This window comes from Onychostoma macrolepis, chromosome 03, assembly GCF_012432095.1.
Source record: "Onychostoma macrolepis isolate SWU-2019 chromosome 03, ASM1243209v1, whole genome shotgun sequence".
Taxonomy (NCBI): Eukaryota; Metazoa; Chordata; class Actinopteri; order Cypriniformes; family Cyprinidae; genus Onychostoma; species Onychostoma macrolepis.
In genome coordinates, this window is record NC_081157.1 from 2314339 (window position 1) to 2327155 (window position 12817).

General features: G+C 37.8%; 1 protein-coding gene and 1 long non-coding RNA gene across 2 annotated transcripts; both read left to right on the forward strand.

Moving 5' to 3' along the window:
- The first annotated feature begins 3485 nt into the window (after positions 1-3485).
- Positions 3486-5099, forward strand: LOC131537395 (uncharacterized). Its single transcript, XM_058770777.1, has 2 exons — positions 3486-3717; positions 4364-5099. The coding sequence occupies exons 1-2, from the start codon at positions 3641-3643 to the stop codon at positions 4815-4817; spliced, it is 531 nt and encodes a 176-aa protein (XP_058626760.1). The 5' UTR covers positions 3486-3640; the 3' UTR covers positions 4818-5099.
- Positions 5100-9246: 4147 nt separating this feature from the next.
- LOC131537843 (uncharacterized) lies at positions 9247-11778 on the forward strand. Its single transcript, XR_009270406.1, has 3 exons — positions 9247-11119; positions 11353-11441; positions 11706-11778. It is a non-coding gene; the product is annotated as an uncharacterized LOC131537843 (long non-coding RNA).
- The last annotated feature ends 1039 nt before the right edge of the window (positions 11779-12817 follow it).

The window sequence follows — 12817 nt, forward strand, 5'->3', positions numbered from 1 at the left end:
TGGGTCGGGAAACACTGGGACAGTTATAAAACATTTAAGACATTTTGTTAAATTATGGTAACAAAAAACATACACAATTACTTACATTGGAACCTTCAAGTCTGTGCAGATGACCCTGATGGCCCCTTTTTGTTGATGTCAATTTCCATATTTTTTAAGGTGTGTGCATGCTTTCTCTGAAACAGAGAGAGATAAACACTCTAAGTGTAACAACTTCAGCTACAGGATCTAAAAGCTACCCAACAACATTAACAGTCAGTTACCATTACCTGTGAGTTATGCATCACCTAAGCCCTAGTTTGTGATTGTTTAATATTAAAAAGTTCATTCAAATTGATTCATAACGTAAACATATCTGAGTAATAAATAAAGCCAAAATAATCACTGAATTCTGACAATTATTTAAAAGCAAAACTCAAAGAGAGTATGGCACTTTGAAGACATGCATAATGATGAACACTCTTCTGTAACCTGTCACTACCACAGACATCTGCTAATATTTCCACATGCAGTATTTGCTAGCACTAGACCACTGATTCGTCAAACTGGCTTTTTGTCTTTCTTCCTTCAAGTTTATTTTGTAGTAAGTAATGAATATGCTTCAGGGAAATGTATCGGAGTAAAAGTATACATATTAGTTAAGAAATGTAGTGGAGTAAAAGTGAAAGTTGACAGAAATATAAGTAAAGTACAGATCCTCCCAAAAAAATACTTAAGTACTGTAACGAAGTATTATTACTTTGTTACATTACAGCACAGTGAGTATTTATTATTCAACAAGAGAAACTGCCAGAGTTATTTATCACTAACCAAGTTTCCATCCAGGTTTTGCGCTGTTTTGTTATCGACAAAGTGAATATGCGGGAAAAAAAACTTTGCAATGTTTACCATTTCCATCCAACTGGTGTTTTACCGATAAAGTGGAGTGCGTGATGACGTCACGAATGACAAAAGCGAAGTTTTGGTGTATCGCAAAAGAAATCTGCCCTTGAGCCGTTTCCATACATAATTTTGTGTATGTCGCAAAATATCTACCTTTTGTTTTCCACGTGACACCCCCCTACCCAAAACAAACAAACAAAAAAATAAATAAAAATGGAGAGTATTCAGACAATTTATTGAAATTTGCCAGCTTACTGTTATTTCAATTTCACAAATAATTGCAATTGTACAAAATATCTGAAGACGACAGCAGAATGAAGCAGTTGCTCATCAAGAAACTACCCCAATGCAACGAAGCCCATGGGTATCGGAGAGACCGCGCAATAAGACGTTCTGGGAGGAGGTGGTGGAGAGACACTTTACAGAAAGTCTCTGGCTGCAACATTTTAGAATGACACGGCCGACGTTTGAGATGTTGTGTGAATTCATTGGTCCTGATGTTGCGCCCATCACAGGTTGCCACCGACCACCGGTTCCAACCCGAAAGTGGATTGCCATCGCCCTTTACAAGCTGGCAACCTGCGCCGAGTATAGAGTAGTGGGAGAAACGTTTGGAGTTAGTAAAACTACTGTCCATCGATGTGTATACGCTGTGTGCACAACTATTAAAGCAAAATTAATGCGGCGTTATATCAGACTGCCAACTGTAGCGGAGGCCAATGAAATTGCATACCGTAATTCCTTGGTGCATCTTGTGCCACAGGTTTACGGTGCGCTGGATGGCACGCATGTGCTCATTCTTCCGCCGACGGAAGGCTACCGCGATTACATTAATCGCAAAGGGTGGCCATCTATTGTTCTCCAGGCCCTTGTTGATGACAGGTGCATGATACGCAGAGGTGGGTAGAGTACCCAAAAACTGTACTCAAGTAAAAGTAAAAGTAATAGTCTGAATAGTTACTTGAGTAAGAGTAAAAAGGTATCGGATAAAAAAACTACTCAAGTAGTTAGTTACTAGTTACTTTGGATCATATACTGAATATAGTCTATTTTTATGTAGATCTATAGATATTTAGACTAAATTTATATATACATATACTGTGTATATATGTATATACACATACACATATACATACATACATATATGTATATATACACACACACACACACACTGCCGTTCAAAATACTTTTAATGTTTTTTTTTTAATGTAATTTATTTCAGTGATGCAAATCAGAATTTTTATCAGCCTGATTTATTATCAATGCTGTTCTTTTTTTAGCTTTCTATTCATAAAAGAATCCTGAACAAAATGTCACAGGTTCCAAAAAATATTAAGCAGCAAAACTGTTCTCTGTTGAAAAAACCAGCATATGCTGGTAAGGTATGTTTTGAAGCATGGGATGCTGGTTTGAGTTGATTTAAGCTGGTCCTTTGCTGGTTTATGCTGGTCCGACCAGCAAAGGACCAGCTTAAACCAGCATCCCAGCTTCAAAACATACCTAACCAGCATATGCTGGTTTTTCAACAACACTGGTGATAAATCAATATATTTGAATGATTTATGAAGGATCATATGACTCTGAAAACTGGAGTAACAGCTGATAAAAATTCTGATTTGCATCACTGAATTAAATTAAATTATATTTTAAAGTTTAATTATGTATTATAAATGTATATAACCTCTGACACGGAGAAGAGTGAAAACTCCTCACATGACCGCTACAGAACATCTGAACATAACGAAACAAATGCACTTCTTCCGTCTGTTCTGCAAAATGTAAACAAATGTAGCCTTTGTTTCCGCAAGCGTAAATATTGTGAAAATATCAATATTAATTGTCTCTAGGAAAGGTTTGGAGCGGGTTTGGCGGGTGTTCGTTTCATACTCTGTGACAGCTTATTTAATGAATAAATTATACATTGTATTTAATGTGTAAGGTACATGTACAGCAAACTGTAATGTCAAAGTGGTATCGTGTACTGTAATCGAATCTGTACCTGTGGAACCGACAGCACACGCGGTGTTCGTCTAATAAAGATCTTCATAGCTAGCAAACCATAGCCTTTGCAGATTTGCTTTCAACTGACTGTTGATCCAAAGCCACGTCTTCAACGCTCCTGATGTTACCGCTTCAGACGACTCAGCGCGTGCGGCGAGATTGAGGTCTCTGCAGAGCAAAAGTGGATGTTTCTGAATTGCTAGGCATTTTCAAGCTGCTGGGTGTTTCTAAATCATGCAATCAAAATGATCCCCCTGACCTAACCCCACCCCTAAACCTACCGTCACTATGACGTCAGCCAATCAAGTAACATGGTCAAAAAACGCCCCGATCTGGTAACTCCCATTACTTTGCTGCAGAGACCTATACTTGCGTGCGGCAGGGAACTGAACGAATCATTTAAACTGATTCGCGAACCGATTCACTGGTCTGCCAACTGGTCTGATCAAGCCTTCGAACAGAATTGACTCAAAAGAATGAATCATTCGCGAACGGGCATCGATCATTGCCCAGAAAAAAAGTAGACGGAGCGTTTGGAATAAATTGAAGGATTTTTAACTTGTATTGCATTAAGATAAAGTAACGAAAGGAGCGTCGCCCACAGTAACGAAGTAAAAGTACCGTTTTTTCACTAAAAATGTACTTGAGTAAGAGTAAAAGTACCCATTTTTAAATATACTTTAAAAGTATTAGTTACCCAAAAATTTACTCAAGTAAATGTAACGAAGTAAATGTAACTCGTTACTACCCACCTCTGATGATACGAGACATCTGCGTTGGCACTCCTGGAAGTGCCCATGATGCAGCTGTGTTTGCAGCCTCGGATCTGTACAGGTGAGCCTACCATTCAACATCTTTCCCAGTGCGATAACAACTGAATTAGTACTGTAACCTGCTTGCCTTAAGATTTTTAATTAAAACTAAAATTTGAATTAATACAAAATAAAGGTGTTTAAATCAACAAAGGAAACAATATTATCTGAACAGAAATAGGTAATCTAAATTGATTTGACAAAGTTGTGATAAATCATAAATGTTTTTTTTGTTTGTTTTTTTTTTCATTAAAAGTGTGGTAAAAGCTAACAATTGTTGTTCAATGTCTTAAAGCTGTAAATATGAACTATACACTGCACATTCTATAAGACAATGTTAACATGTAAATTAACTGGTTTTATTCTAGTCAAAAATATTATTTAACATAACTGAACAACATTATACCAACAGCATACCATATTTTATGGCTTAAATCCAGTTGAAATAGCTCTTTAAAGTAACAATTACTGATTACCACTTTTTACAGTGTGAAAGTAATTAGTAAGCTGGGGGGTATTAAAGTTAATATGAATGGAAAAGAATTTCACATATGCTAAAATATCTGCCATTTAATAAAATAAAAAATGTTTAGATAATGAAAACACAAGGTGTGTTGAATATTTTGACTGGCACAGTAAATTAGCTTTGCTGTATTTGCATTAATCAGACACACTGAGAGACACCCCCAGGCTACAACTGATGTGGAGAGAGTTCAGGTGCCTCTGCTAGTAGCAGGAGACCCAGCCTATCCACTATTGCCATGGCTCATCAAAGGTTATTCTGGACCCAATGTGTCACAAGAACAAGCAGCATTCATCTCTCACTTGAATGGATCAAGGGTTAAGGTGGAGCACACATTCGGACGGCTGAAAGGAAGATGGCGCATCCTGGCAAAACGATCTGATATTCACCACTCTTTCATGTCTACTGTTGTGGCAGCGTGTTGTGTACTCCACAACATCTGTGAGATGGAGAAGCAACGATTTGTACCACCTAGTGAAGACTCATGTAATGAAGGCGAGAGACAACCACGCCGCTTGCAATGCGATGAACGACCTCCACAAGCTGTGCTTATCAGGGACACTCTAATGCAATATGTATCAAACTTGGAAAGGCAGTAGGCTGTCATGGCAAAAGTTCAAAAGGTATTTGAACCATAAAACCAAAATGTGTTACTATTATTTCAAATCACAAACTACAATATGTTGTTACTCATTTTATTTGTAACAAAATTTGTACATCTGCTTTATAAAGATTTAACACATTGAAGCTTACTGTACATCTTTGTAGAATTCACCAGACTTGTTGTTGTGAACCTTTGTTGTAAAGTTAAAGTAGGGGAGATGAGACGCTAGATGATTGCAGCACCTGGGTTGATTGTGCAAACTCTCTGGTTGCCTCAAACCAGCCATCACCTCAGATGCTTGAGCATGCTTTTCTGCACAGCTTGAGAGATGACGGTGGTAATTGACTGAATGACTTGTTGATCTCGCTCTGCTTGCTCCTGCTGTAGATTAAGGAAATCCTGAAAAATAGCTTTCACCTCAGCCAACTGCTTTTTTTTTTTGGAGCATGCTGTTGACTTCGCCTCCACATTCTTGAGTCATTGGGTGGTGGGTCAGAATCTTGTTGTGCTGTTTGCTCAGGATGGTCCAGGGAGGGTGACTCTGTACTTGAATCATTTGTTGGTCCACCATCAGAGGGGGTGAGTGAATCATTCGGTGGATGATCTATAAAATCCAGAAACTTTAGTTTACAATCCAGAAGAGTTAGATTTCATGATGTAAAAACACTATAAACACCTAATTTATTTTACTTATTATTATTTTTTTTTTTTACTTGAATGTCCACAGCTCCGTAAGACATGCAATTCACATTCAGCACAATGTAAATACAAAATGTTAACAAGTAAAGAAGTATTACAAACATGTCAGATTGAAAAATCAATGCTTTTTTTTTTCTCTTTCAAATTTTGCCAACAGTCAAATAGATAAAAATGACTGGAAATGAGAAATGATTTCTAATTAGGACTTACCTGTGGACACACTGGAGTCATCTTCATTTCCCTGCTCTTCAAACAGATCACAGGACTCTATTTAATACAATGAAAATAGCCTAGTTGATTTGTAAGTCTTTAAATAAGCTTTTCATTTTTAGATAGCGCTCGTACACATCTCAAAGACAAGTGTATTTTAAAAAGTCTGTTAAAAAGCAGTTTCATTTTAAATCTCAAAGATGTTTTCTATTTAACGTTAAATGTTTTAGAGACGAATTGCACAGAAAGCGCTCCAAAAATGTACATATAGAAGTAACATCAAATAAAATCACATTAAACAGAACTCTCCGCGATCTACGTGAAACAATAACAGAACTGACCAGAGCTGTTGATATTTGTGGAAAACGAGGCCACCACGGTATGGTATGGTATGCGATCCATTCCACTGAAAAATTTAAACTTCGTCCTCATTTTCCCCCCAGAACCACTACGTGAACGGTCACGCTTCTCTGCCAGGTCACGCTGTTTCAGCACCTTACATTTACTGCAAAGAATATGCCACGGCTTCGTGTAGCCATTTTTCTTTCCAGATCCTGGAATGTTGTATTCCTTTGCCATTTCCATCAAAAATAGTGGTAATGTCGTTTTCTTCAATTAAATTGAGGAAATAACGAGTCTCTTCATCAGTCCAAGCGAACCGCTCCGCCATATTTCTCGTTGTGATTTCACGTGATGAAAATGTATCATGTGACACAGCTTTATTTGTGTTAAAACCCTTTTTTCCGACAAAAAGTGTTTCCAAAGTAGTTTTTGCAACATCTGAAGTATCGATATATAATTTATGCACTAAAGTTAAACGGAAAAATATTGTCAACATTTGCAAAATTTTATCGATAATTAACATTTCCATCAGCTATATCGCAAACATTTTGATGCGCTTAACCTTTATTCGCCAAAAAATCCTTGGATTCAGATGCACTGCTTGACTGTTTCATAAGAAAAGGAGAGAACATCAAGAATAAATGAAAAGAAGTGCTCTTAACTGTGGCACTGGATCTTGGCCTGTGTGTGTGTGTGTGTGAGAGAGTGTGTGCGTGTACCTGTTTTTCTATTCAGGTGGGGACTTAAACCTGAATACACACAGAACAGACTCATGGGGACTCGTGAATAAATCACACAGAATGAAGTTTTTTGAAAATCTAAAAATGCCTGTAGTTTCCTGTAAGGGGTAGGTTTAGGTGTAGGGTTGGTGTGTGTGTGTGTGTGTGTGTGTGTGTGTGTGTGTGTGTGTCTGTAAGGGTAGGTTTAGGTGTGTGTGTGTGTGTGTGTGTGTGTGTGTGTGTGTGTGTGTCTGTAAGGGTAGGTTTAGGTGTGTGTGTGTGTGTGTGTGTGTGTGTGTGTGTGTGTGTGTGTCTGTAAGGGTAGGTTTAGGTGTAGGGTGTGTGTGTGTGTGTGTGTGTGTGTGTGTGTGTGTGTGTGTGTGTGTGTGTGTGTGTGTGTGTGTGTGTGTGTGTGTGTGTGTGTGTGTCTGTAAGGGTAGGTTTAGGTGTAGGGTTGTGTGTGTGTGTGTGTGTGTGTGTGTGTGTGTGTGTGTGTCTGTAAGGGTAGGTTTAGGTGTAGGGTTGGTGTGTGTGTGTGTGTGTGTGTGTCTGTAAGGTAGGTTTAGGTGTAGGTGTGTGTGTGTGTGTGTGTGTGTGTGTGTGTCTGTAAGGGTAGGTTTAGGTGTGTGTGTGTGTGTGTGTGTGTGTGTCTGTAAGGGTAGGTTTAGTGTAGGGTTGGTGTGTGTGTGTGTGTGTGTGTGTGTGTGTGTGTGTGTGTCTGTAAGGGTAGGTTTAGGTGTAGGGTTGGTGTGTGTGTGTGTGTGTGTGTGTGTCTGTAAGGGTAGGTTTAGGTGTAGGGTTGGTGTGTGTGTGTGTGTGTGTGTGTGTGTCTGTAAGGGTAGGTTTAGTGTAGGTTGGTGTGTGTGTGTGTGTGTGTGTGTGTCTGTAAGGGTAGGTTTAGGTGTAGGGTTGGTGTGTGTGTGTGTGTGTGTGTGTGTGTGTGTGTGTGTGTCTGTAAGGGTAGGTTTAGTGTAGGTTGGTGTGTGTGTGTGTGTGTGTGTGTGTGTGTGTGTGTGTGTCTGTAAGGGTAGGTTTAGGTGTAGGGTTGGTGTGTGTGTGTGTGTGTGTGTGTGTGTCTGTAAGGGGTAGGTTTAGGTGTAGGGTTGGTGTGTGTGTGTGTGTGTGTGTGTGTGTGTGTGTCTGTAAGGGGTAGGTTTAGGTGTAGGGTTGGTGTAGGACAATAGAATATACGGTCTGTACAGTAGAAAAAGCATTACTCCTATGGAGAGTCCCCACAAGGATAGCAAACAAGACGTGTGTGTGTGTGTTCTCTTCTCTTTGGATTCATCCTCCAGTGAAGATGAGGGGAAGGAGGATGAAGAGTTTAACTCATCACTCTCACTACTAGTGTCTTTCTTCTTTTTGTTTTGCCTATAAGAAAGATTTTCTATCAAATTATTTTGTCTGAGAAGTGGCTGTCACCTTTAATGTTGGCATGAAATGAAGGTCATTATTCTGAGTGAGACGGCTTGTGGACCAAGAAAAGCATGCGCAGTGCAGGTCTTGATTTGTCCAGTGGTAGCTAGTTTGATTGTGAACAGTGAGCGCTGCGTACAGAAATGGAGGCTGATCTGAATGCGTCTGTCAACAGAGACGAGCAACTCATTTCACAGGACGGGCAGAACTTCTTTTTCTGTTTGTAATGAAGACTTACAGTCCATAACACACAAGCTGAAGGCAGAAACAGAAACTTAGGAAGCTAGAAATGTTTTCTAGAAACACAGTCTGAGGTGTTTGTTTTACGTGCTGTGAGAAAGTGACCGGTGAAAAAAAAAAAATCTAATCTGAGCGTCAGACTGAAACAGATTTCCAGAAATGCCATTTGAACAGGATTTCAGACCACATATGATTTTATTTATGTGATTGTTTGCTTCTGAAACATGCTTCTGCTTGTCCTTAAAGGGATAGTTCACCCAAAAAGGAAAATTCTGTCTTTTTCTGTCATCACTCTCATGTTGCTCCAAACATGCATTAATTTCTTTCTCGTGCTGAACACAAAAGAAGGCATTTTGAAGAATGTGGGTAACCCCAGTCAAAGTAATGTATCATTGTTTATTCGGTTTCCTCCACAGACGGACACAAGAGCGTGCCTAAGAAAGTCAGGTTCCTCCTCTGATGCTTCTGTCCGTTTCATCAGCAGCTGCCTGGAGTCCTTCACTCATTCTGTTAGTAGTCTAAAGCTCATGATAACCCTCCTGTAATGACCCGAGTATTACCCAATCCTTCAGAAGGAATGACTCTCCAGAACCTTACAATGTTGAGTTTGACGGGAAAGAGAATCACACAAAACAGATCATGAGCTTTTAAGATCATTTATTAGTGTTTTAATATTTTCTACATTTGAGGATCTGTGAAAATAATGACAGACTACTCCTGTGCCGTCCAGTAATGTTTATGACAAAGCTGCAGACAGAATCATTTAAATTATGACAATATTAAAATGTTTTAGTCCAATAAGTACTGAATTTGTCCGCACCCTATCGCTGTATATCCACGGCCTGATGGGAGGACAACAAACTCTTTATGTAATGAATGAATGAATGTAAGCTTTATTAACAACACGTTCTTTTTACAAATGTCTGGAAGCAATGTGTGTTGAACTCCAATCAACTCGGATGCAGTCTTAATCAGCTTCGTCGTTCTGTTTCTACCAGACAAGCTGATGCAAGCAAACACACTCAGAAATCACAGATTCAATAAAACAGTGTCATTAACACTGTGCATACTTTAAAAAAAAATTAGTTTTTCTTAAGAAAAACAAACGTTGTTACAGATGGCCTCAGTATTAGCATCAAAATGTAATTTATTATCAATCACAGACATCTATACTCATCCACAAGTTCAATGTGCCTCACATTATTGACAGAAGGAGAAACAGAAATAGCAGACTTTCCGAGATCTATAATCATGTCTTTGGTTTTAGCTGTAATATGCATTATTGAGACACTATTCTTCCCACTGAATACTGTAAAGCTGCTCTGACACAATCTGTATTGTTAACAGCGCTATATATATAAAGCTGACTTGACTTGACATGTATGGCTGGAGATGTAATTACGGGAAAAGTGTGTATAGTTTCATATGCATATTATTGTTCCCCACTTGAGTTTGTAAATTATCATTCAATAAAAAAGTGTGTTCACTACCCCTCGTATGTGTGCACTAACGTGGATGGGGACGAATGCGGAGTATGGTTACCATATACTTGGCCTTCATATGTCACTTTCACTTTCACTTTCATCACTTTTCAACGCATTGTGTCCATCTAGTGGTCATCAGATGAATAGCCGTATCAAACTGCTGTGTTCAGCTTCAGCCTGGTTCTGCAGCTCATTCTTTATTTGATTTTATTGCATTGCAACACCTCCTTTTTTTAAGATGTTACTCTGAGGGGGTTCAACAGAAATTTGATCGGTACAGAATAATAAAACCACTTCTCCAAACAAATATTCTCTTCTCATATTTTATTCCCACAAGTGCTCATTTATATAATTACCACAAAAAAAAAAGAAAGAAAATGCACAAACAAACAATCTTGTCTCTGTGTAAATGAGTCAATATAATAAATGAAACTTATCAATGTCCAGACTTTAGATGAACTGATGATGGCGATGAAATGAGTATAAATCCACAAAGTTATTTGATAACGATGCAATGATACAATCCAATAATCCAAAGAGTGAGAAGTGAAGATAGTCGATGGTGTTCAGTGACTCGTTAACCTTAACGCCGAGCTGATTCAAGCCACGCGCCGTAGCCTCCCTACCGCATTGCAGTCTTTGTTTATCTTTTTATTCTATATAGACCTCTCTTCATTATCATCTGTGGTTCAGGTGATTTCACTTTTATATCCTGGGATGGTAGATGCACACTGAGCATTTTATTGCTTTAGCTGTTATATTATTGTACATGTTTTTAAGGTCTGTGTGTGGCTTGTCATGGTTGTGTAAATTGTAACCGATTTTTGTAATTTGAACAGTATTTTACTGTAAACTGCAAAGGATTATGGGAAAATATATGGTCACTACAGTAAACTACTGTAAATGGTGAACTTGCCTGCGAAACCAATGGCAAGGGAGATTTATTTTGTTTGCTGTTTAGTGGATGCAGTAGTAAAAGAATAAAAGAGACACGTTGCACTGTTAACTGGACAAAAAGGTTAGTATATTATTTCTGTTTTATGCAAAACTGAGATATTTTAAGATGTTTTAACTTGTTAACAACAAACTAACTTTATTCATCGTGTCATTTTTCATGTCGGGAGTTGGGGCCTTTTTTTCTGACTGATGGCCGGATAACGCCGCCATAACGGTGATAACATCGACTGGTGAGTAAATTAAGGTCACCTATATTAGTCAAAATAAACCTTATTAAACCGAGAAACACGTGTGTAGGTTCTGCTGCCCTTTGATGCAAGTTAGTTAATCTGGCGAGTCGTTACTTAACCTTAACAATGAAATAATGTTACTGAGGTAAAGTGCGTAGGCAACACCACTGTTTCAATTCAGTGGAGATTTTAAACAGTATTTTCAAGTACTTCTTTTGTTTGTTCTTTTCAAGTTTCTAGTCTAGATTTCGTCGACAACGTCGGAGGTATATTTTGGAGCCTCTTCTTGTGAATGCCATAGTTTCGATGATAACATCAACTGGTAAGTTAATAATGTCAATTAGCCGAAGTTAACGAACACAGAGAAGCATAATATCTTTTGTACACTGCCTCTTTATCGCAAGTGTAATTCTCTTCAAATGCTATTTAAGTTAGAAACGTGTGTACCAATGTTGTATGTAACTTTAGAGATGGTCTCTATTCAGTGAGAGACGTAAAATAAAACCGCGAGCTAACGTGAAATACTGAGGAAAACTGAGTTAAGAAATACCACTGTAAAGTACATATTTTGTATTTTATTTTCAAGTTTGTGATCTTGTGGTCATGTCGCCTGCATCGGAGGAGTATTGGAGTCTTTTCCTGTGATTGCCGTCGTAACAACAGGTGAGCTTTCATCTAATGTTACTAAAGTAGCCAAATTAGCCACGGGCTGCTGTTCTCCACTAACTTACTTTATAAGAGAGGAACGGGCTAGCAATATATTAATATAGTAAGTTTTGCTTATAAATATAAAAAATGTGGTAACACTTTACAATAAGGTTCATTAGTTAACATTAACGTTAGTTTAAAACATTAATGAACAATGCTTCTACAGCATTTATTAAGCTTAGTTAATGTTAATTTCAGCATTTACTAACGCATTATTAAAATCACAAGTTAACATTAGTTAATGCACTGTGAACTAACATGAATAAACAACAACTGTATTGTCATTAACTTACATTAACAAAGATTAATAAATAGTGTAATAAATGCATTGTTCGTTGTTTGTTCATGTTAGTTAATACATTACAATAAGATGTCATTTGTTAACATTGGTTAAAGTGTTACCAAAAAAGTTTATTTTATTAAAAATGTTTGTATTACTGTACGGTAGTTTTTTCTGATCATAAACTATAGTAACACTAAAAGTGTGTTGTGACTCTGTCTGTTACAGGAGATTTCTCCAAGCAAAAACAGGATCCTTACTATGAGGGCAGAATCATCGTACAGCCACCTGTCCGTTTTACAGAAATGCAGAATTAGGTAACCCAAAATACATTTTGTTCTACATTGCATTTACATTCATGCATTTGCCAGATGCTTTTAGCCAAAGCAAGTTATATTGAATTTAATATAGGGGAGCACAGGACACAACCTAACACTGACTTTATTAGCATGTGTCAATCCACATGGGGTTCAGAGTATAATTTATTTATACACTTTAATTTCACACTTGTCTAGTACAAATATGTTGCGTTGTTTCATAATTACAGGTGTATATGTTTTTCGTTATTTATCTCAAAAGAATGGAAGTGACAACATGCCCCGTAGGTGGGGTACATTGTAACATGTGAGGGGCACGTTGTAACATAACCATATGACAGCTTAAAATATTATCGGATCTAATGAAAAAATATACACGACAAACTAAAATAT

What these genes read in the sequence shown, in the direction of transcription:
- LOC131537395 (XM_058770777.1), top strand. Translation starts at nt 3,641, where the DNA reads ATGATACGAGACATCTGCGTTGGCACTCCTGGAAGTGCCCATGATGCA. An exon ending in GCAGCCTCGGATCTGTACAG is followed by an intron (nt 3,718 to 4,363) that starts GTGAGCCTACCA and finishes TGCATTAATCAG; the next exon opens with ACACACTGAGAGACACCCCC.